General features: G+C 40.2%; 1 protein-coding gene across 4 annotated transcripts in view; it reads left to right on the top strand.

Annotated features, from left to right (window-relative positions):
- The window catches only part of LOC124179624 (protein artichoke), a 120,556-nt gene extending 103,822 nt beyond the window's left edge, over nucleotides 1-16,734 (top strand). For 3 of the 4 annotated variants that reach the window (XM_046564210.1, XM_046564211.1, XM_046564209.1), the window contains 4 exons: nucleotides 8,739-9,035; nucleotides 9,864-12,965; nucleotides 13,395-13,738; nucleotides 13,807-16,733. In XM_046564210.1, the coding sequence (XP_046420166.1) occupies nucleotides 8,792-9,035; nucleotides 9,864-12,965; nucleotides 13,395-13,738; nucleotides 13,807-14,349 (4,233 nt within the window). In that variant the 5' untranslated portion in view covers nucleotides 8,739-8,791 and the 3' untranslated portion in view covers nucleotides 14,350-16,733. Of the gene's footprint in view, nucleotides 1-8,738; nucleotides 9,036-9,863; nucleotides 12,966-13,394; nucleotides 13,739-13,806 lie in introns of all 4 variants that reach the window. The other variant, XM_046564214.1, reaches the window with a different exon arrangement.
- The last annotated feature ends 9,175 nt before the right edge of the window (nucleotides 16,735-25,909 follow it).

The following is a 25,909-nucleotide window of genomic DNA, read 5'->3' as shown; positions in this document are numbered from 1 at the left end:
AAGGCATTTCAAAAAGTTTGCACCGCAATGGGTACGTATGGAACCGAAGGATTGAACATAAAAAGTTTCCTGATATTCGATTCCGAGTTCAACGTCCTTTGACCAAAAACTCCACTCTCTCAAACAAGAAACTCGATAGCTTTTAATTGAGCTTCGTAATCAGGAGGCGATTGCAAATCTTTCAGATCCCTCATCAGTGTCATTTTTCGTAAGGAATTGGACCAATTTCCAATATTGGAAAAAATTCAGAACTAGAAATACGATCTTCTTGTTTAACGTCATGTTACTGCAGCGAGGTAAGAGTAATCTTATAAGATTATAAGCGCTATAGCGGTGGGTGAAAGCTTTACGACGCTCGTGACTTGCTTGCCGATTTTCCTCGAAACGGAATCAAGAAGTTCTAGAGGAAACTTGAGGGGAAAATTCTAAGGGAGTCTGCGGTGACCTGCAGATCGCGATCGCGTGTTACTTGCAATAACTGATTTGTCGCTTTCTCACTTTGCAGAGTAGACAAGTTGAAATTTTAGTCTAGACCGAACATTACTCCCGGTTATTGAATGCTCATATTTATATGCCATGAGTGGCGATATAACTTTCTCGCTAAAAGAGGTCAGGAGAGAGAAATTGGGCTTTTGATTTTATAACGGATCGAAAAGTCGATGAGAAGTTCTTATCACATTTTAGTGTAGGTGTCAGTGAAGGTTGCAAAAGAACTCTTGGTATTGATTTTGTACATCCATTGTAGCCTGAGGTTTTGAAATACTTCCAACCATTATAAGAAACTTGTAAAAATTTTTTTTTATTCATTATTAATCTATGTAACAAGCAAAGAAATACCTCTCAATGGTTCTTAATGTTTTGCTTTATGACAGGAGAACATTGGACGTGCAGAGTAATTCTCTTTTAACTAGAGATTCAAGCCATTAAAACGAGAAATTTGTCCGTTCCGAGCAAAAGATGGAATTTTCTTTGATCTTCTCGTCATTTTTCATCAGACCCCGGGCAAAATTCTGAAGTAAATGGAACTCATGAATAAATCCAGGCCAAAGGTGACTTTGTTTCATCCCGAGGATTTGAATCATCCCAGAGAGGTATAACTAAACAAGTAGGTGAAAGAACTTTGCAGTAGCATACGACATGAATAAACAAATGAATCATCTTTTTCATGTTATCTTACAGAGTATGTCAGCTAGTCCGAAGTAAATCTGTACATTTTTTCTCTTCGAATCTTTAGTTTTTTGAATAAAAATATTTTTTTCATAGCTGATCCCACCGCTGTCACTATTTTTTTATGTTGCATCAAGGCGCAACTCACTTAATTGAAACGTGCAATAAAATACTAAAACGATAATTATTTACGCTTATTGTTACCATTCTTGTTCAATATACAATTGGACATCAATTTTTAATTCTATTTATACCTACACGATATCAAACTGTTCCTTCAAAATTCATGCAACAAACAATCGAATGGATATTCAGTCGGAAGTGAATAGATGGATGAAGTTTGACATACGATCGCAACGATTACTAGGTTAAGAACATTGCCATTCTTATTCGCGACAGCGACGGTAGGTTTCGTAGCCAATGTAGACATCTTACCGTCTTCCGTTGGTGTATCTTCTTCCTTACCTGTCCACCGAAATTCTGGGTCTCTGTGCTTCCTTAATTGGTCCGGGCGGTGTCTTGTATAACGACTAAAATTACTATCCGCAACGGGTGGGAAGAGCCGAAGATACCCTTGTCAGTGATCGCAGTGCGGACACTTAGCTCCCGTCTGGTGAGATTTCAAGTCTCCTCGCGTCGCTTCGAATTCGATACAGTTTAGCGAATCGGCTCAAGAAAAGGATCGCCTTGAGCCAAAGCCAATCGTTCGATTTCTGCCCGATGCTTGTAGGGAATTTCTGATAGTTAGCAAATCGAGTTTCGGTAGGACAAATGTTCGGGCAACCTATCAATTTTGATACTTAGATGACGCGATTCTCGGAAGGAGAATAAATTACTAGACGATTCGCCTATTACGCCCCGTACCTCCAAGTTCTCGTTTTTTCTTGTTACAGGAAATTAATGTAACCGCAATTTTGGGGGTCAAGAAACGAGGCAAACGTGGGCAGAATTTTTAATATCCGTAGATGAATTTTACGGGACTTAATTTGACTCGGAGAGAGAATTTATGCCGAAGATGGACGTTAAAGAGGTTGGATTCTCGTTTCTTCATCCAAGAACAAACGGAGCGCTGAGGAAATTACGAATACCATCATAACGACAATAATTTTACCATTGACAAGATAGCTGAACAAATTTATCTCTCACCAGCATTCGTATTGCTGTCGAAATACTCATATTTTTAACTCAGGTACAGTGCACAGGTAAAACAAGCTAATCAATGAGGATGAGGGCCTGAAAAATACCACGCGTAATTAATCTGTGTAATTAGCTTGGGTATTGAAATTCACTGTAGGTACGTTACTAGGGGACTTGTTTTACCCTCGAAAATTACCTGTATTTAAATATATTCAACGGTCCTGTCACGTAAAGTCACCCTAAATAGAAAAAAGGACGCTTTTGTATGAAACAGTTCACTTTTTAATAAAATCACGATCATTTTCATAGAAATAAGAGTCAAAACATAAAGAAAAAATCTTTATCATTTGAAAAATGGTATGAATAATAACATCTTTCCGAAGGCTCTCAACGGGATTATAGTGTGCGCTTCATTTCCGACACACGAGAAACGCATTCAAATGACTGGGCAGTAAAAAGTGAGCAACAATGAAAATTGCAATGCAGAAAAAGACTGCGACCCAAAGTAAAAGCCCCAAGCGAACGTACCTTAATAATACTGTTATGCAAATTTAATTTCAGAATTTGAAGATAACAAAGGAAGGTAAAAAAATAAGAAAAGTTACACTGACAATTTAACAATATTACCGAGATAAAAAAAAAAAAATAAAAAACAAGAGACCTCAAGAACGCGGAATACACGACTGACCTGATTAAAAATTTTTTCCCCGAAACTGAACGATGTGCAGCGTCACTTGAAAGAGGGGGATCTCATCTCGAGGGGTTGGATGCTGAGGATGTCGAGGGGACGGTAGCGATCAGCCCGTTCCTAGATAAAAAGGACAAGCCGACGTAAACGGGAATTTTACCGATGCAAATCCCCAACAAATATACCATTCAAGGATAAGCCGCATGTTGCATTCTCGAAAGCAGCCAGGAGGGGTGGGCAGGATACATATCGTTACACTTGCATAACATCCCAATGTAGGTTTTGCCGATAGAGTTGGAGAGGAGGAGAACGGAGGCCGTGAAAGGACTCGAAGCCGGGAAGATGGATGCGCGCTTTGGGGACACATTCATCTTTATACATGAGGAGCTGAGGGAGGCGAACCGCGTTATCTGCTGGGAGCACCCCAGGTGTGAACGCATGCAGTACTTGAACTACTGCAGGTTGCATTTGGCTACACTATAGCAGTAGGATGCGTGAATGACCCTCGACAAGACGAAGAGACGTCCCTATCAGTAGTCGAAGGACGGAGTGCAGAGTCGGAAATGGGGTTATTAATGACGAGCGTAACGCATTTATGACGGTCGTGCTACGGATTTCGTTCGAAGACCCTTTCGCTGAGAGAGAAAGACGACACGGCAAGAGATGAAGAGGGAAAGCCAGTCTTCGGTAGATAACTGGAGTTAGGACCTACGAACAAGACGCGTATGCATCGTTCAGGAATTGAAATTTGGAATAAGAATGTCCACGGAATTCAAATGGATCGTTGACCAGTGAAATGGAGGAAAATATGTGCCCATAAAATGCCGGAAAGGATCTGTGAAACAGCACCTCATATGTTTCTTTGGGTACGCCCTGAAGGTTCTTATATTCTGATTTTATGAGGACAATGTTACTAGTAGAAAATCAATAATTAGCACTATTCTTATAATTATGTCATATGTATACAGTAAGTGGTATCGTTCACAATGCAGTTTGCCATGATTGTTTTACTTGTCAGGTATAATATTTGTTACCGATATTAAATTCTCTAAGCTATGGTACGATAATGACGTATTACGCAAATATACAGAAGTTAGGAAAAGCTGGTACACGTGAGAAGAAAAAACTTTGTTCTGATCAAATTATTCACATTCGCGCGATCTTGTCTCGCCACGATATCCTCGAGGTTAAGAGGAAAGAAAGTGGCAAAGTAGCCGAAAAAATGGACTGAGACACTTTTTACACGAGGAATTCTGGTTTTTCCTTCGTCTTTTTCTCCGGCCAATAATCTATTTAACACCAAGGTCACTATCTCTAATGGCACCTAAGATAGCGGAGTCGACGGTTGTTCAATGACCGGACGGTAAAAACGGAAGGACCTCAGCCACGCCCTTTCCAGATTACGAGCCTCTCTGATCCGCTTTAAAACTCACGACTATGACATCTTAAGACATTTTTTTTTCGATTTGTATTTCTTATTCGTTACGCTTCTACCTCAAGGAATGGACATCCTCGTTTCCGCCTTCAGACAAATTGGCATTTTCCATGCACTTATGATTAAAAATTATGAAGTGAACGGCAACCATTGCATAAGACTCATTTCTCCCGTATGCAAATGTTTGATCCGAGCTTTGCAGTCCAAATCTTCGCTGCAGATAATATTATTCGCAACCCCCTTCGTGTATACAGGGTTTTTTCGAGTAAACACCACAGTATGTTGGATTGCCTACCACTGAAGGGAACAAATATCGGTAATACAGACCTACCGAGTCATCGGTAGTTAGCGCGTTTAAAGTCTTCGCAAGTAAGCTGGAACTGCTCCCATTTCCATGTTGTGTTCATTTGTCCAAAAAGTTGTTTCGTTTTTTGTCACCTATGCCGAAACGTTCGCTGATCGCATTCCGGAGTCACGTTGAAGTGATCATATGACTCGACTTGACCGAAGTGATTAGGTCTGTGTTACCGATATTTGTTCCCCTCGGTAGTAGGCAACTAACATACTGCACCGCTTACTGGGAAACACCCTGTATAAGGGATAAATGGCGAAGCGTGAATCGATTGGATCTTACGAACCAGACTGACGGCTGTATCGCGTATATTTTACGCGTGCATTCGTTAGACGGTTTGATGTATTCCGAGATGGGATACGTTACGATCAAGTCTAGGAATGGAGGAAATTGGAGGTAATAGTCGTGCGACATGTATCAACGAATGTCGGCAGAGATTGAAATTGACGATGAAATAAAGCCGGCAGACGGGAATCCTTAGATGCGAGATCGGGATTATCGGATAAGAGAGAGATGCAAATGTCTCGGCCCCAGATTGCTACCTTGCCTACTAACCCTTCTCCGCATTCATGTAACATGCCTTCGCAAACGACTCTGATCGCTCGAATCTGATCGAAAGACTGCAGGGAGTCTCGCATCTGCCGGAGAACGCGAACCTTGATAATAAAATGACGAGAACGAAATGATATTGTCATCATTTTTCATGGTGGTTTGGAAAATTTTTTATCAATATCGGTTTTATCAACTTCGTTATTGTAAGATGCATATCATGAAGTGGAAAACTGTTCTGGACTTATTCAAACTTCTTGAAACGATCAAATATTAACTTTTGTAATTGAAAACGTTCAAAGTGCTGCAAAAAATGGAAAAATTAGGATGGAACCGATCTTATAACGGTCGGATAAGAAACAGAGATTTTCGCTAATTTTTACAGAACTTTGAAGCAGGTGGAACTATAAAATTGTTCGAATAACAGAATTTGAAACCTGTGGCGAGTGAAAAAAAAAGCAATTCAAAATAAGGAAATAGGTTCCAACATATCCCTTCACATGGTCATAATTGTAGATCAAAGTCCGAAACTTGTGTGATGATACGAAGTTAATTTTATTTCTCAATTTGTTGTGATTCTCAGAAATAAATAACTGTTCGCGAGGTGCTTGAAACGTGCAAAATGATGCGATTCACGTTATCTTCCAATTTCCTGTTTTTTGACGAAGAGAAGAAAAAAACTTATACACGCTCACGGTGTTTATACATACCATCACAGGTCTGTACCCACACTTATAAATGGGAGCCACACTCCCCGGGTGATCCAGGATTGCGAATAACGTGCACACATATTTCCCACACCGGAATTGTAGTGATCGATTCGCTTCCGTTTTAGAGTGGGTGGAGCTTTCTCGAGTTTCCTGGGATCGCGATAGGAAGACAAAAACCCGGGACTGTTACGAGGTAGTGGATAAAAAAAAAAAATGGTTAAAGCCGAAAAAGAAGAAAAATATTGGACTTTACCCTCCTCACCCCTTTCGACGAATACAAAAAAAAAAAAAAAAGAAACTCAAAGTGAACGGTATGTGGTTTAGAGGTTTTAGCGGTCAGGGAGATTAATCTTCTCCATTATACTCACTCCGCGGAATGCAGAGGCGACGCGAGAGGGGAAGAATATCACCCCTTTTCGACTTACGTGGTGCCTACCGACCGTTTTATCACGTTCGAACGAGGGCAGGCCGGCGGAGTCTCTTATCGTTAAACACGAACGATCGGAGTGTTACTATCGCCACGTTGTCACGTCTTCGGGAGGGACTAACCCCGTGACTCTAGGCGGCAAACGAAATGTAGGATTTAACGCGACCCAAACCATTTTAAAAAGCGTCATGGAGGATATAAATCGTCGGCCCCTTTCCGTCGCCTGCAAAGAAGAAGAAGTCGCTGCGATGTTGGGGGTAGAGAAAGCTGGAGGAGGGTATCCATCAAAACTTTCCCAAAACATCGCTCATAAATTTATCCGAAAGATTTTCGATTCGTCACGATAATTTACGAGCGGGAACAGTAGGCATCCTTACACGACGAAATTCCCGATCATCCTCTCGCTTCCCGGATGTTCCAGGACCACTCGAGGCCACGTGTAAGTAGATAACTTATACGAGGTAATTTATAGGCGGCTGCGGCAGGTGAAAGCGTGGAAATTATTTTCCCTTGGCGAAGGGGAAGTTACATGGGCGGGAAAAATCTGCCACGATTCGCCCGTTTCCTGCGTTATCGGAACCGGACGTTGAACAGACGGCAGCGGGGAACCTGTTAACGGCAACAATTGGCCTCGTACGATGCGCAACGGGTGATGGTCGGTTCAATATTGAGTTACCGTTTTGCCCGCCGGCGATATCACCGTCAGATTAATCAATGGATTCCGCTCGTGGTGCAGCTGCGGCATTGCTGCAATCGAAGTACTCGACAGCCCGGTGAAACGGGGATTTCGCCTCTAATAGTCGGATATTAAATCTCTTTATTGTTTTGTACGATTTTTCACCACGCTCTTAAAAGCCCGGTTATTTGTGCATATTTTAATCGGCAAACAAGCGTTGCTGAAGACTTAACCGAGCTTTCAGGGAACATCGTGTAGCTATGATCCAGTCAATAACCTTCTGCACAGTCGACACCTGTGGCTGATAACACAAAAAATTGACGCGGAAAAGTAATGCGGAAGTTTGACATCGTTCTACTTCTTGATAGTAATTAATTACTCGTTGACAACGAATGAGCAACAGAGAAGGGTCGTTCGATCATGTCCCGTTCCACCTTATACGATGCCCGAGCGATCTATTTAGATAAACGAAAATTGATTGGATGTGGTAAAGTTGGACCTTCCGAATTCACCACGATCCTCATGATCGCGGACTTTTCTCTTTCGACGTCAGTGAAGTCAGTACGGAAAATTCCAGCTGGAATTTAATCAGCGATAATACGAACCTGGATTCCAACCATTTGACGTCTGAATCATAATTTCATTGCGCCAACGGGAAGTGCTGAATTTTAAAACAGTCGCACAACTATTTCATCTCCCATTCCGTATTCCATACACTCGGTGAGAAACAATTTTGAACAATTATTTCCACTTCTGCGTGTTAAACATTGTTTCGTTTCACGTTCATCCTCGGTGTTACAGTAATACGCCATACGCATCACGGTTGGAATTTAAACGCGGTCAATACCATATATCGAGCGGAAGAGAGTAAAATTTGTAGCTGATAATATAAATATCAAAATATATATTGAAAATAATAAATGACAGTAAATATTACTTACGATACGAGACTCGCTCGCAAAAGAGATTTCATTTCTGTTTGACCTTTTCACTAACCCACTCCATGAAGTTTAACATTTCTTAGAAGCTTATAGGCTAAACAAGAACTTTTCAAAAAGCTAAATTTTTTCAGTTACAGATTTTTCGAATTCGAGAAACACGTGTAATTTCTCACAGAAAATGAATCGGATTAATTTAAATAATGAGATATCTAAATTCAAGACCTATAATAATTTAAAATAAATCTCTCGGAAGTCATCGTAGGAAAGTGATTAGAGGAAAAAGCAATTATGCTGTTAATTGGAAAATAGAGCTGAACGGACCGAATTTAAATGGTCAATCTTGAATTCTGAAAATCAAAAGAGTACTTTCAAATCTAATGCTTCTAAATCTACGAATGCAGTCTTGAAGGTTTCGAATATAATTCCATGTAGTTTAACTTTCCCACAATCTGTCGCAAATTTCAAAAATTTTTAGATTAACCTCAGTCCAACTTGAACCCATGTATAAAAATGATAGAATTTGGAGTTCTCAGTATGAACCTGATAAGTTTTCAGAAGTAAGCACACAATCTTAAGGGAATTTTGATATTGATGATCCAGACAATAAAACTCCGGTGTACCGCAAAATAATCTCGACGTATTTAATTACATTTCAGATCACCATCAACTGACATATCGGTCCTCATTGAGAACCAGAAGTGATGTTACGATGATGCAAGGCTTTCATCCGTGGATGTGCAGTTGGTTGAACTCGGCTAGGCGTGGTCATTGCTTGGCGCTGGTCGCCCTGGCAATAGTCCTACAGGTTCAGGCTCAAGCCGTGGAATGTCCGCCAACGGAAACGATCCCCGGATGCCCGTGCTACAATTTCGAGGATGGTTTGTTCCTAGAGTGCGCTGGCGCTACCGAAGAGATGCTGAGTTCCACGCTACAAGGTGTTCTGAACGCTGGAGGTAAGCTGTACAACATATTCACCGATATCAGTCACTTCAGAAGCACTGCGAGTATCTTAAAAACCTGCCTAGTTCTTTTCCCTACATGCTAAAACACTTGTCCTCGCAACAATCCAAAGTCAATATTTGTCAGTCTCTTCACCGAGTGGATTCTTGATGTAGTTACGGTAATCCTAAGAATACGGATGCTACCCCATTTCCATTATACTTTACTACAAAAACGCAACTCTGCATTGAAAGAGAAATTTCAGTACATGCGGACAGCCACTTTATCATCATACTCTCACTTACAATGTACTCACTTCCAATAGGAAAGAAGGTTGTTCTAAAAGCATTACAGATTTCATATTGGCACTTGCACTTGCATTATTTAGTGTTTATATAGAAGTGTAAAAAGATTTAATTGCCAAGAGCGAGTGAAAACTGAGAAAATTTACAATGATTAGAAAAGCGAACGTAATGATCAAGTTCGAAAACTTGTGAATTTATCATTCACTGTTTCTCATAATCACAAGTACTCAAAAGCTGGTAATGGTGAGTGCCGTTGTCACTGGCGTAAGAGATGCAGAATGGGCCTCGATTTTCATTAAAATTTTTCCAGTTTGTTAATTTCCAAAATAACATTTATACTTACAAATCGCTAGCCACGTATAACAATGATCCTCTGCTCATGAAAATCCATTTCCATATATCTTTTACAGTTCAAAGTTATCATGCAGCCTGGAAAACAAACACCGATTTTTGCGCAATTCAAGTGATTATCAACCATTGACAAGATGTATCTTTAACTTGATCCACTGTGTAATGGCAGGGGTGAACTCTTTCTAGGAACGGATACGCTGGTGCAGTCGCTGAGCGTCTATGAGCTTGACAGGACGGTCGAGGAGCTGAAGGAAATCGCGTTTCCGCCAGGTTCACAAATCCGGTATTTACAGATATCCCACTCAGCAATACGGGAAGTGAGTGAAACAGCTTTCAAAAATCTGAGACAGAGCCTGGAATCTCTGGCTTTGGTGTCCGGACGACTGCCGCAAGTCCCCCAAAAAGCTTTGACTGATCTCCATAAGCTAGCGGCACTGGATCTCGAGGCAAACCTGATACACGACCTGCCCTCCTTTTGCTTCTACGGTCTAAAGTTGATGAAGCTCAGCGTGAAGGGTAACCAAATATCAAAGATATCCGAGTACGCGTTTGCCGGTTTGGAGGAAAACCTGAGCAACCTTGACTTGGCGGAAAACAAACTTAAGATTTTTCCCATGGCACCACTAAGGAGACTTGAGAATCTTGCCTCCCTCAGATTGGCATGGAACGAAATATCCGAGCTGCCTAACGATGGGTATTCGACCCTCAGTTCGCTGCTCATGCTGGATCTGAGCAGTAATAATTTTGATAAGCTTTCCGAGGACTGCTTTCGGCCGTGCCCGATACTCCACACGCTTTCCCTCTACTATAATTCCATCGAGACGATACACAAGGATTCCTTTGTCTCCCTGAAGGACTTGGAGTCCATCGACCTTAGCCACAACAAAATCGTCTTCCTTGACGTAGCGACCTTCAAAGCAAACGACCGCCTCCGCACTATAGAGCTGAGCCACAACCATGTTCATTACATCGGTGGAGTATTTGCCAACCTCCCAGAACTCCGGGAGTTGTATCTGGCAGAAAATAACATTCTGGATATACCAGGCGATGCATTTGCAGGAAGTATCAGTTTGGCTGTTGTTTACTTGCAGCAGAATGCAATTCGGAGGATAGACCCTAGAGGGTTAGTGACTTTGAGCCAGCTGGCCCAACTACATCTGAGTAATAATTACATCGAGAAAGTTCCCAAAGAATTTTTAGAACACTCGGAAAATTTGTCCTCGTTGTCGTTGGACGGTAATAAAATCCGCGAGCTGGACGTTGGCACCTTTTCAAAGCTGCGACAACTGCGTGAACTCCGACTTCAGGATAACCAAATAAAGGAGGTTAAGAGGGGGGTATTTTCACCACTTCCGGTCCTTCTCGAACTACACTTGCAAAGCAATGCCATAACGGATATAGAAACTGGTGCTCTTCGAACCTTGCACAGTCTTCAACACGTCAATTTGCAAGGAAATCTTCTTACCGTTCTGGGTGATGTCTTCCAGCTTTCCTCCGGAGATTCCACTACCAACGGAGCCGGCGGAAGTTCCTTGGTATCTATCCAGCTGGACAGTAATGGTCTCGGTGTTTTGCATAACGACTCACTGCGCGGACAAGCTTCGGTCCGCATAATGTGGCTTGGGCATAATAAATTAACCCACCTTCAGGCACCTCTTTTTCGAGATCTCCTCCTCGTCGAACGTCTGTACCTGACCAACAATTCCATATCTCGTATCGAAGACGCAGCCTTTCAGCCAATGCAAGCTCTCAAATTTCTAGAACTGAGCATGAATCGCCTAAGCCACGTGACAGCAAGAACGTTTTCGGAACTCCATGAGCTCGAAGAGTTGTACCTACGAGACAACGGGCTCAGACGACTGGATCCGTACGCGTTGACGGCTCTGAAGAAGCTTAGCATTCTCGATCTGTCCGACAACCACTTGTCGATCCTTCACGACGCTATTTTTCAGGAAGGGCTTCCAATCAAGATTCTGAATCTGAAAAATTGCTCGATTATTAACGTGGAACACGGCGCATTTCGGGGCTTGGGCAACCTGACCGATCTCAACATGGAGAACAACGCCTTGACGGCAACTGCGCTTCGTCGACTCGATATTCCTGGCCTTCGCATACTCGCCATCTCTGGGAATAATTTCACCGAGCTCACTGAGCACAGTTTCAACGGCCTGCCCGCTCTTCAAAATCTATTTATGGACGACGCGCAGCTGGTCCAATTGCCGGAGAACATTTTTGCAATAAATCGAAACCTGGCGAGGCTACACGCTTGCAAAAATTTGCTGAGATTACTACCGCCGGGAATATTCGACGGACTTTTGTCGCTCAGGGAGATAAGGCTCGACGATAATCGATTCCTTGAAATCCCGTACTCCGCACTCTCCAGCGCTCTGAACCTCGAGATACTTTCACTTTCGCAGAACCTCCTGGTGACTGTTGATGTGGCAAGTTTCGCCGGGCTGAAATATCTGAGAGAGTTGGACCTGAGCAAAAATCGTATCGTAACGATGTCCGGATTCGCGACTGCAAATCTATCCCGACTTTTGTCGGTAGACCTGAGCCACAACCACCTGAATGCTCTTCCGGCAAACTTTTTCGTTCACTCGTTGATGCTGCGACGGGTCGATCTTGCTGAGAACAAGTTCCGACAAATTCCAGCGGTCGCGCTGTCTGGTCAGAATCTGCCCAGTCTGGTTTGGCTAAATCTGACCAGGAATCCACTGAACAGAATTCACGATTTACCCTCGGAGGCGATGTATCCGCTTCTTCAAGAGATCCACATATCTGGGACTAACTTAAGCATTGTCACGTCCCAGGACTTTGAAGCCTTTCCCGCTCTACAGCACCTCTATCTGAGTCAGAATTGCATATCGAGAATTTCGCCCGGAGCCTTTCGAAGCCTACCAAATCTGCTCACACTGCACATGGGAATGAATAGCATGGAAATCGTACCCCAAGAAAGACTGCAGGGTCTCGAGCATCTCCGGATACTCAATCTAACGCACAACAGATTAAAAGAACTAGAGGAATTTCCATCCGATCTTAAGTCGCTCCAAGTGCTCGATCTCTCTTACAATCAGATTGGAAACGTCGGAAAAGTGACATTCAAGAATTTAATCAGCCTTGTAGAGTTACACTTGTACGGAAACTGGATAAACGCAATCGCCAGCGAGGCGTTCAGACCTTTGAAGAAGCTTCGGTTGCTGGACTTGAGTAGAAATTACTTGGAAAATTTGCCGTTGAACGCCTTCAGGCCCCTAGAGACGCAGATACGAAGCCTAAGAGCCGAAGGCAAGTAGATTTTCTACCCCATAATATTTGCTCTCTCCCTGTCAAACTCGCAAACCCAGATGCCCTGCCTCACTCACTAGAATTGGGTTCAATCTCCGCTCTCCTTAGCCCCAAGATCCATTTGACCCTTCCTTTTCCATCCCAAGCCAGGTCAAGCTTGACCGCGCACAAACTTCCTCAACAATTTCCCACACTATCGACATGCATCAACGTTTTGATTCTTTGCAGTTTTTATGACTTATTTTCTTTCTCTCTAAGCGATTTTGTACGTTGGTTAATTTACGAAGCATTTAAGATCCGTACGGACCTTCAAAAAACCTGCGACCTTTCCTAAATAAGGTATCGTTGGAATCTGACGCCATGTAACGAACGTGCCGAAAGAGGTGTTTGTAAAAAATTTCTCCGCTCGAACGACTTCTGGTTTTGCAGAAAACCCTCTTCACTGTGGCTGCGAGTCCCAGGAGTTGTGGGAGTGGTTGCGGGATCATCAGAAGCTGGTTGGTGGTGTGGGTCGAGGGAGAGGTCGAGGCAGGGGTGGAGTTGGAGTCGGTGACGTCGAAGGAGGATTACTGCGATGCGAGCAGCCCCCGGAGCTCCGTGGTTTGGTCTTCCTCGACCTTGACCCGCACGCTTTCTGCTCGGCGCCTTTGGTGCTCAAGCTGGCGATCCAGGACATCCAGCCTTTCTCGGTCCTCGTCTCCTGGCAGAGCCGCAACCACTCGGGTCTCTACGGATACCAAGTGGCTTATCACGCCCTGGACAACGTCGACGAGGTAACACAGCCAGCGATCGCTCTGTTAAATCAGAGACAAACTAACCAAGGTGACCTCTTCATCCACAGGTTCGAGGCAAACTACTCGATCCAAAGGCGCGCTCGGTGAAACTATCGAAACTCGCTTCGGACACCAGGTACCTCATTTGCGTCCTTGGTCTTGGAAGCTGGGGGAACCCGATACCGGAAGGAATGTCATCCTGGCAGTTGAACGCCTCTCATGACGACGTCATCGAGGGTTCTGCGCTTCCGGTTATGGTCGACTCCCCTATGAGTCGTTGCACCGAGGTACGGACCCTGGATGCTCCGGACTCGATCGTCGGAGATGGGGCAGTCGGGGACCGTGGAGGACTTGCCAGTATTCTGACCCGGAGACTGGGCCTGATAGTCGGCAGCTGCATGGGCTTCGTCGTATTTGTCGTACTGGTATCAGTGCTGGGTTACATGAAAATGAAAAAGCAAAGAGCCGCCATAAAGCGAGAGCAGCCTCTCCCGACCAATCCACCAGAGTATATGTCCTATCGGCACTTCTCTCTCCAAGGTGCTGATCGCAGTGAAAACTCCTGCCCAAGTTTCATCAGCAACATTGGTGCCACGCCCCTGAACTCGTAGCCAAAGGCCTCCAAGTCTCACCGAAGCCCAAGTGAGCACGAGATAGAGATGAGCAACATCTCTAACTGCAGTCAGATATTCCGTTGACTGATGTCTGGAAAGGAATTAGTAGATGATCGTGCTCGCGTAGGTGATATAACCTTGGTAATTGCTCTGTGAGATTGGAGGCTCGTTTTCAAAATACTTATCGATAATCGTCATACTGTAACGTGAACTGTGATGATATTGCAAGAACGTTTCCATGCTTTAATTACCCCACCATGGGTCACAAAGTCGTGACTCAGTTCGGTGAAAACCTAAAAGTTCTGAGACTGTTTAAATATACGTCGATATTACGACGCTCATCACGTGAAGTGACAATTGTGTGTTAAATTGAGTAACATTAAAAACAATAAATGTAAAGTAGGTTAAATTACGTATTTAACTACATGAATCGTCAGATATAAACATGTTTTAAAATATAAGTGCAAATTGTTTTCAAAAAAGCGTAATCATCGAGGACTTTAAAAATCCAAAATTGATTTGCGAAAGTCAAATTCAACGTAAAAAAAAGTGCATCAAACTTTCAATTTAATATATTATGAATAGTAATTAATTGTGAGTAAAGAAGGAAACAAACTTAAAATTACCATCAATTTGAACAAGTGTTACGAGTATGCCAAAAAGGCAAAAAATGAATTTAGTAAATTCCATGTTCATATTAATTCGGAGTGTATTTATGACGTTGAAATTATGCATGTGTAATGATGATACACTTTAATTTTTGACTTTCATACGAAGACTGATTTTTCAAATTTTTTTTGGACGTAGTCGAATTTGACGTGTCGGTGTGTAATAAGGAATGTTTGTACATAAATTATAGTATAAAGACAAGCAACAAGTTGTCAGATTTCACGAAGAATACCTAGTTCAAACATACCAATCGCATCTAAAGTGCTGTAGCCAGAGGATGAAAAAAAAACCCAATAATCGTACATACGTATTATGTTATACACACACATAGAAGAAATAAATATAAATATAGGTATATGAATATGAATATATGTATATTTAAATATATATGTATTATACATACGTAACATTTAGCAGTCCAGCAACAAAGTATACCGACATCTAGTTTTGTCCTCCGTTTGCGACGCTCAAGGTTCAACCGTTGAACTACAACTCAACCGAAACTCAAAAACGCGAAAGCCATCTTGTCACCAAACTAACATGGCCGCCAACGTCTCACCTGAAGTTTTATTTTGGTCACAGAATCGTTTCCAATATTCACTTGTTGTTTATCTGTGCTTCAGGCGATGTAAAATTGTGGCAAGAATACAGCTTGCTAGTGATTTAAGGTTCTGCTGATGCTTGAAAACTGAGATCTCAGCCCGCGAAATCTTCCCTTGAAACATGCGTGGCTAACCCTTTAAACAAGACTATCAGATTACCCCGGATTCTCAAGGCTTACAGAAATAGGGATTCGGGTAGTTGGGAGACTTGCTTACATTTCCGACATTCAGCTAGTTACGGTTAATAGAGTCCAGCAAAGACGCTCGGCCAAGAAGGAGGTCGTGATCGGCCATCACCGGCTCCCTAGGCCGACTAATTCCATCCTGAACTTATAACAGTTCCGGAACGAGACCAATCCGAAGCGATTCCTCCCCTCGGCGGTAAATTACTGTAGGTACAACGACAATGGTTTCGGTAAACGCACCCCTCAACGACCCCTAATCCCAAGATAATTACCGGCAGCCCAGAAGCCTGGGGTGTCCTTGATCTGATGAGAGCTCACGGACGGAGGACATGGCAAAACAAATCGCTGATTCGTGATTTGTTAAATTAAGGACTTACGAATAATAAAACAATTAAATTAAAAAAAACCACGTGTGATTCCTGCCAAAATTTAAAACTTCGAATTGCCAAGCGTAATATTGTAACAGATATTATCAATATTATTTTAAAAATAGATTTGAAGCGAAGAAAGTTTGAACGAACGAAAAACAAGAAACAAATTATTAATTATGTATATAGATAGGTGATACTTAATAGCGTTCTATATCACAGTATAGGTTTTCGGATAATAAAATCTATGGTGAAATGACAGTGCTTTTCTCATTCGGTACCATTTTCATCCACTTTTTCCACCCCGTAAAATTCCCCCTGATCTGACGGTACAACAATTGATGATATAACGATTTCATTGCATAATTTAAGCCTTATGCTGGAAAAGAGTTTACTTTGGAATCAAGTAAAGCTGATTCAGTCAACTTAGTGATAGATTTATGGTGCAGGTCAATTTGACAAAAGTCAAATGACTCATTGGATATTGGACCATTTGCATACGTTACATTGTTCAGCAAAGATAAGATCTTATCTATGTAACAATAAGTGGAGATAAACGAGTGCCAGAGAAATGGAGTTACCAAAATTATTAATCTTGAAAATAAAAATCTAACCATTTACAGAATCTCATTGAAGCAAATCCCTGACATTAGCTGAACTTTTTGGAAATCACGTAAAAATATTTGCTATCACGTGGAACGTACGAATTCATGAAAAATCTATTATATTTCATTGAAATCTACAAACCTATCTTTAATAAATCGTGTGAAATCCTCGAAAGTTTTCTAAATCGTAACAATTTCTTTTTCAATCTTTCGAACTATTGAATATCCAAACCGATAGGGAAACCTGAATTGAGCAAGAATCTACATCGTGGATTTTTTTGGACGACGCAAAGGTAAGAGCTCTTTTTCGAGTGTCAATTTATATTGCAAGATACAATGTTTTCCTAGTTAAATGTAACAAGTGTTGCAAATCTTTGACAAGACGGTGCTCGTGATGACGATGCTTGTGAAAACAGTAATTATGATGCGATTTGTTCATCATTCGATCAAGTCTCGGAACCTTCTTCGGGTTAGATTAAAACGGATATTCCACAGCTGTGAATCGCGCCCTGCCGATATATGGGTATTACCGAAGAAGTTTTCGCTGCACTATATCCATAGTGATTGACGTCCTTAGCTCGACTTTAGCGACCCTTGACTAATTACGTAACCACCGTCAGCCGCGAAGCCCGCTTTAAGCTGGCAAATCCGTCCGCCTTTCGTGGCTCCCGTTATAATTAATTAATTAGTTAAACCTACCCCCTGAACGGATGTGGCATGCATGCGCTCCGTCGCGTTGTTGAACTTTCAAAAACACTTACCCTTGTTGCATGTGTGTATCGTTAATTCTTACACGGAAAAATTATTTTCATCTTTATACGTGGGAATTTGTTCGAATATTCACCAGAGAAAATTTTCAGCTCATAATTAGTCGCAAGCATCACTTCGTACTTCTGTAAAAAGACAATCAATTCTAAACAGGCCGGAGGTGAATTCCGTGTACCGTCTAATTTTTTTTCATTCATCGCGTGACTGTAGAATTTTAGAATTTTTTTGATGAAATTTTTCACGACTTATCCTCACATTTTTTTCGCAATACTTTCACTATGAATAATAATTTTTGATAAAAACGTAGTTTTTTCCAGATCAGGTGATTTCCAAAGACACGCGTCTGTGTCGGTACGCATTTTTAAAATCGCAGTCAACAATTCGAAAGTCAAAACCGAATTGTATTACTAAAAATTTATGTCTCACGTTGTGGCGAGGATGCAAAATAATTGACTAATCTCTACTTTGAATCAATTGGAAATTTGTTTAATTTACTACAAAAAATTCGAATAACAAATGAATTGAAAAAATGTTTTTCACTACGCTATAGAAAACAGTAGCCTTGTATTTTCATTTGAATTAACCAAATTGTTAGAAATTTTTTGAAAATAATTCAGAGTGAAATCCGGCATCCGGAAACCATAATTGTATAAAGCTTGGAAGTGTCAGGGGACATTTCGTGTGAGTAGTTAGGGAAATGTAAGGAAAGTTAGTTCGAGTTTATGCCTGGCGCAAATTAGCAAAACATAAATAAAGGTACAGCCATCTACATGATAACTCTGCAGAGGGTACGTAAAATTAACATAATATCATAGAGCACGTTGAGAGTTATGGAAAAAAGAAACTGATCAGTAATTTCGAAAATTGAAATTCTCAATTCGAATCTCACATTAACATGTTGATAATTTTTTTTTTTTCTCAAATACTGAGTAAAAGAATTTATTTTCCATGTATAAAAAGTGTATAAAAAAAAGTCCGTGAGTTCCAGATATCAATAACTGCTAACGTCACGAACGCCGAATAACTCGCTTGAACCAAAAAAAAAAAAAAAAAAAACGCGTTCAGCAACATTTCCGAAAGTATTTTTCTTCAGTTTAATCCGCATACAGCAACATTGTTAACTTTTCATCAACGAACAAAACTTGGATGTAAAATGTATACTAAACAACGTTTCACGGTGACGTTCTTGTTCACTCTGCTCCTGTCTGAGTTGATGGTCGCGAGATATTCAATTCGGTTCTTAACCGCTAACTTTAATTAACAAAGTCAACTGTTTAATTACTAAATAACAGGGTACTCCAAGGCCTCGGTGTTGCTCCGCGTAAACTGCACCAAAGGCAAGGGAGGGGAAGGGTGAGGTGGCGGGGGCGAGGGGGGGGGGGGGGGGGGGGGAGACGCGAGACGCTGTGCAGAGGTCTCGATTCTGGTATCACTCCCCCCCCCTCCCCCCTCACTCCTTGGAAATTCTCTAATTAGTAACACGAATTCCACGAATTAATTACGACTTATAATTGTTTTAAAATTACGCTCCAAGTTTTCTTGTCCGTAGCCAGGGTTTAATTACTTCGCAAATTGTCGCGCGCGGTTGTTCCTATGTCTTACCCTGAGGTCCCCCCCACACACACACACACACGCACACATGCATACAAGTTCGCGTGTGTCGGCACGACCTAACTTCAATGTCATGTCCCATGTATATGCAAGTTAAAAAATAAACAGCCAGCAACACACATTCCATGTTGTAAATTGAAACCGTCAACTCGCTCGAGGTGTTTACCTGTTTTACCCTTTTATTGCGAGCCTGAATTGCTGCGGGGTTCACGCTTTTAATATTTTATGGACTGTCCGTTAGGAACTCGTTAAACTTCTACCCTTCGCTTTAATTTTCATCGTTTTCTTTTTACTTTCTTGTCGGATTTTTTTTTCTTTTTTTGTTTTTGTATGTTTTTTTTTTTTTTTTTTATCTGGTACCACGTTTAGGAATTATTATTCAGCAGGAAAAGCCTCGCCACAGAACGGGCCTCGAATTACATTTCAGGCATTACTTACTGTCTGTATTTTTAAGGTTCTCTGCAAAGCTCTCGTCTAACGACTTCAATATTGCGTTAAAACAGGCTTGCGATGGTTCGTTTTACTCCTCGTACTTTTCGGAATTGCGCAAAGTATCTCAATTACGCACGTTTTTGGCTCCTGAAATGCGGAAAATGTAGGAATAGTAAGATGTGTCAAAAAACCACACATTTTTTTGACGACTCTTGTGTGCCTTAGTAAAAAGCGATCCGCCATCGAAATTTCAACCGTTTCGGTTCGTTTGTTCATTTAATGTAAGAAGAAAAAGAGTGTATTTTCTCGGTCGATAAGAGTAGGCGTACCACATACCCTTAAAGCCTAATAAGGGCCCAGTTACAATTCCCCAATTTTGCACGTTCTCTCAATTTTTCAGCGGCTCATATTAGCGTAATATTTGCACAATGTTGAACTAAAAAACTAGAATCAGCGAAAAAGGTATTTCAGTCCCATGCAAATTTGTTCAAGTTTTTATCGATCGGAAAGCTCAAGTGAGAAGCTTTTGGCACCTTTAATAGCTCGATGCGCGTTTTTTGGATAAATAACGTGCCGTGAATTACGGGATTTAAAAGGAGAAAATTTTTGAGATTTTCAAAAACCAGATTCTCTTTGTCTTAAAACTGATTCCTCAGAATCGTTTTACAGTACACAAGACCCAAGGTCTCAAGTAACACAACCAAATCACAAATAGAACTAACCGATAAACAGAATGCGATGAAAATTTTTCGGTTGTTTGTCTAAATCATTTGATACGCTGATGACACTTGTTCGTCTAAAATTTCCTGTAACTCTTTTCAGATTTTCAGAGTATGCCGAAAAATCAGAAATAACAAATGGAGTTATAACAGTAGCAAATAATTCACAACATCGAAGTGAATAATGACGTCACTCTCTGGAAGATCTTAAAATTTTCGTAATTCCGCAGAGCAGATTTTTGCAGTTTCGTTCAGATCCTTGATATTGGCCGGAATGTTCGAAGTTTGATGATTTCTAGAAACTTCGGAACGGCGAGTGCATGGCTGAGAAAGAGAGAAATAGAGGCCGTTGTATTTGAGAGCACTATCGCATACCGAGGCTACAATAAAATTATAAATGATGACCGTCAGACTCTGGCTGAAACCCCATGGAACCCCCCATGTACACTTGAATACGCTTTCGTGCATTATACGGTCTGTCGACAACAATTATATTTCCTGCGGTCCAACTGTAGGTATCTGTGGGATTTCGACACGGTCTGATTACAGTCCCTCAGGGTCAGTATCATAAGTCTACATTGTCTGTGGTATCGCAAGCTTCCTATATTATAAGCTTGTCGCGGTTATACCGACCAATGCTATTTCTAAAACCGAAAGCTACACGTTCTCTGAAATCTCGTGCAAATATACATCTGTTACAATCCCATAGTAACCACACCCCCTCCCCCCTGTTAAGCACATATACTAACGACACTATGGTGATTTGAAATTTTGCATTTTCCAAATACCATAACTCTTCTATAACCAACCAAAAGGTATTTATGGCCAATGTTTCTTGGGATAAAGTTTTACAAGAATCGATCAGTAATAATCTCGATTGCAAAAAATGATACTGTAATAGTCAAAATACGTTGAAATCAGAACAAAGATTTTCAAAAATCGCCATTTTTTCAATTCAAGGCAAATACATTTTATATAAATATTTATCAAAGTTGAAATGTTTTGCTCTCGGGAAAAATATCAGTGCATGGTTGATTTATGATGACAAAACATATTTGTTTTTAAAAAAATATTGAAAGCCTGATTTTTTTTTAACATTGCGTAGATCGTAATCTAGGGTGATGACATATTTCTCGTGATGGGAGAAGACGATTACATAAAGCCGTTAAAAAGAGCCACAAATTGAAAATTTTAGGTTATGCAAATTTGAACTGGTGTGTAGATTACGTTTAATACGGGTTAATTCCGTTCAATTGATTGTGAGTCAAATCCGCGAAGCTCGTTATATTTATAGCTATACTTGTGTTATCGTCCGCTTACTTTAAAGTGTGAAAATTGGACTGGCATTGGAAACAGATTTTCATGAATATGAGATGATGTCAAATGATTCACACGTATCGATACCCTTGTTCCTAGTTAACAAAGATTTTGCACTTTGCATAAGCAGAATTAGATACGCGACATTTTTAACAAATATCATTTTGATTACAATCTTATTTTATATCATCTTTTGACTTTGTTAAGACTTTTCAATGGACAATCACTCATCACAACGATTTGAAGTGTATAAATCCATGCGAAGCTACACGACAATCCAAGTTCACATCGGAAAAATGAATCCAAATTTAATCATAATTCGATTTTATTATCGCAATATATTGGAAGTAGAATATATTGACACATTCATTTTAATATCTCGGCTTCGGTGTTCAAATTTAATGTAAAATGAATGAACAGCGTAGTTAAATCTGTAAGTATGACTTGACCGAAAAGTATCATGTACAGACTGTATAATTTTCTGCAGGTCGTTTATAATTTTTCCTCCATTTTCGAAACCGTGAGAAGGGTGGGCCTAGAAAAGAGTTTCAGATAACCTTGTCAGGGTTTTCCATTCATCATCGGAGCTCGTCCGGGTGATGAGGCAATTTTTTCGTACCATAGTTCGATTTTGTCTTCTTCTGAATACTGTCTATATACATATATAGATGAATCTTTGATGTTTCCAAATTTTGTTTAACAGTTTCCAAGAAAATTTGCGAGCAAGTTTTCGACACGAAAACAACAGGAGATGAAAAATCCCCCGTCAATTTATACGATTAGTGAAATCATCGAACCATTTCCTGTTAAAATTTTCACCCCATATTTCGCTGGCCACAAATTTTTTTCATACCTCCAAATTACTCGTCAAATCATATTTTTCGCGAGACTTGATAATAGGAGAAGAATCTTGGAAAAAGAGCTCTGAACTTTTGAATAAAAATTGATGATTTGGGGCAATTAAGTAAGCTGAAAAATTTGTTTCCGAAGATACATTATTTGTCAATAAATCGTAATGTTTTCTGTATCAAGAGTATAGAATTAGAGAGAGTGGATTTATCTCTTGGTTCTCAAACTATCGTTACTTAGCTGCGTAGATGAATAATGTGTCTTTTTCACCGTTGTAGTAGATTAAATTCTGAATCGAGCATTGAACTTATCAAACACGAACTAATAATCAGATAACTAATACCATGAATATCGGCTTTGATTTCTCTCATCTTGGGTGAAGACACAAATCTGTACCTGTGCATACACTACCGCAACAATTAAAGTCCGTTCAGTTATTTTTAACTGCAGGGATAATTCAAAATCTGATCTCATTCTCTGAATAATGATGTTCAGTAAAAAAATCTTACTACGGAACATCGAAAAGGTGAATGTTTACTTAACTTATGTCCCAGGATTTTCATTTATCTGAAATAAAAAAGTTGAATTCTCATCGGGTAGAGTGAAACTTTTATTATGACAGAATGTTTTATTTCTGAAAACCTTCCGCTACTAACAACGTTGCAAAAAATTCAATTAGAGAAATCAATTCGAAGAACTAGAGGAGAACTAGACGAGTTGATGCCTTCAAAATCATTGGCTGCACAGGCTAGTAAACTCACATGTTTTAACAACTTACGGTGGTCAGTGAATGCTTTGTCTATTCGTCAAGTTTTCAAGCTCCTCGATTTCAGAAATTCCAACAATTATTTATGACTCTGCGGTAACTGATATTTTGAAGAATCTTTTTAGAGTTTGTTAAATATTAATCGAAGCGTTTGGGGGAACAGTAAGTGGTGGGGGTTTGGACCACGAGGACCGGATCGATCGCAGCCACGAGAACAAAACTATCTACTTGCGTTTGCTCGAAATTTCTAACTACGCAGTCCAGTTCCGGAACGCTGCCTTGTCATATAAAAGCCAGATATCCACGCTAGAGTTCAATTCAAAATTGTCTCCCGACGAGACCACATCTGACGAGCGATCAAGTGCGATTATTAGTAGCGTTGCGTCGAGTTGTCATTGATCGAGGTTTGCAAACAAATCGAGTCACACTCATCAGAGTTATCAAATAATTCAAAATCTGTATTTCTATCGAATAAAGTGCTGCATTTTTGTTGACGTTATCGTTGGAAGTAAATTCTCTGAATTTTCGAAGTGAGCGCATCTGCTTTGAGAAAATTAACTTCCACAAGGCTCGTTTTATCCATCACCTTGTCCGGGTCACCCGGCAAGCTTCCTTGTGGATTTTCTGGAACTTTATCACCTTGAGAAAATCAACTTTTACACGTTTTACATGAGAGGCAATCAACATCCCAAGGCTGGCATTGTTTATCACCTTGTCCGGGTTCCCCGACAAGCTTCCTGGTGGATTTATCAGAATCTATCACCTTGTCAAGTTTCATTGACAAGATAAATTTTTGACTTTCGAGAAGCTTGTCTATACGATCGATCGTATCTGTCTTAGCTATCTAAATTTCACGTTAGCATTCATCCCTCCTGTATAAATGATCAAACACTCTAAATACGAGTAGAGGTACGATCAACAAATGTTTCTGCGTTTATCTTTCTTACACTTATTGTAGTTCTTCCAAACCAGTTAACAGAACGGAGTTTTTAGAGTGAATTTGCAAAAGTTGATCAACGGCTGAGCCATTCACCAACCATTACGAACTGGCCACGCAAAAACAACCATAAAAATGGCAAAATGAATTTGTTTATGCCCAAAATTCGTGCTGATAATCACGGGAATATACCATGTAATGCAATGTTCATTCTCGCCCTCTGTTACCGGTATCGTGGACTATGATTTTGATCACAGAACCCGTGTAATACACTTAGCAACTCTAAGCCTAAGAAAGATATAGGGCTTGAAACTGATCTAGGTGGAAGTTACAGCTAGTATACGGATCGTCTACGCAGCAAATTAATTATTCAATCATGTAGAACAATTGCAGAGAATTATAGAAACGAAAATGATTGACGAAATTCGTTTCATTTGCAAAATTATGCAGTGATTTGTAAGTTTGGAGAAAAAGAAACCTAGAAATAGAAAAAAATAATAATTTACGATACCGATCTACTATTTCTGATTTTTGTTTTTTTTTGCCTTTTTCTTCAAGAAAATTGTACGACTTAACCGTGTTGAAAATAATTTCTAAGATTTTCTACTAATTTTTAGAGAAATTGGAACATTTCGTACAATTTTGTACAAAAAAAAAAAAAAAAAAAAAATTGTTTTCGTACAAACGTGTAGATTGTAATGAAAATTTATATTGTTTCAGTAAAAAGCATACAAGTCGCAACGATTTAAAAACAATGAATAAACAAATGTTCATGAAAAGCAATATATATTTACAATTTTGTACGATATAACACGAAGCGGTCAAATTTTTGTAAAAAATTCGTAGTAGTAGAAATTTTGACCACATTTCTTAACTTCGTTGACTTGTTTCTTTCTTTCATTCCGTTTTCCGTTGCCTCACTTTTCAAATTTCCAAGTTTACGTAACGCGAAATGTAACGTGCAAACATGGCGCTTGGTTCATGATTGCTTGAGGCTTGGAGGTTATTTAACAAACAAACATGTAAGTTGGCAAGCGTTGTGCGTCCCACGAAGCTTAGATACCGACTCGCATTACTTATGGAATTTAACGACGACGCGAGGTTACGATCCACTCTGCTCGTGTTTTCGCACAACACATTTTACCGAACGTTTTGAAATCCGACAACGAGAGCTGTGGAATAATTACATAAACCTGCTAACTACGGAACCATCAGCAGTTACCTGTTCATACATTTTTCCAAATTTAGTCTACTTTTAAAAGCACTCTGTCCAATTATACGAAATTCACTTTAATCTACTTAAAAAGACCAAATAGAAAGGGTTGTGCAATTTTCGTTGAAGAGATAAATGACGTCAAAAAATTGAAGAAAAAAAAAAACATACATCGAAAAAGAGATAAATCTGTCGTTTCTGGTCTGTAATAACGCTATTATGTTACCGAAATGTGAATACTTTCATCACACGGTGTGTCAGGTACAAAGTGGAAGTGAAATTAGAAGAAAAAAAAAGCCAACGTGTCATCTGTAGACCATTTCAAATTTTATTTGCGAATCAAAATAAAACTGATACATATATGTGCTAGGAAGGCGTAACATGCACCAAGATTCTCATTTTACGCAGTATTTTAACATACTTTTATTTTTCCTAACGATACAAAAAAAAAAAAAAAAACGAAGGCATTGTTCGTTGTTTACCGGCTTCTACAGTAAAATACAAATTATTTCAATA

This window comes from Neodiprion fabricii, chromosome 4 (genome assembly GCF_021155785.1).
Source record: "Neodiprion fabricii isolate iyNeoFabr1 chromosome 4, iyNeoFabr1.1, whole genome shotgun sequence".
Lineage (NCBI taxonomy): Eukaryota > Metazoa > Arthropoda > Insecta > Hymenoptera > Diprionidae > Neodiprion > Neodiprion fabricii.
The sequence above is the reverse complement of the archived record's forward strand: the minus strand, read 5'-3'. Positions and strand labels throughout refer to the sequence as shown.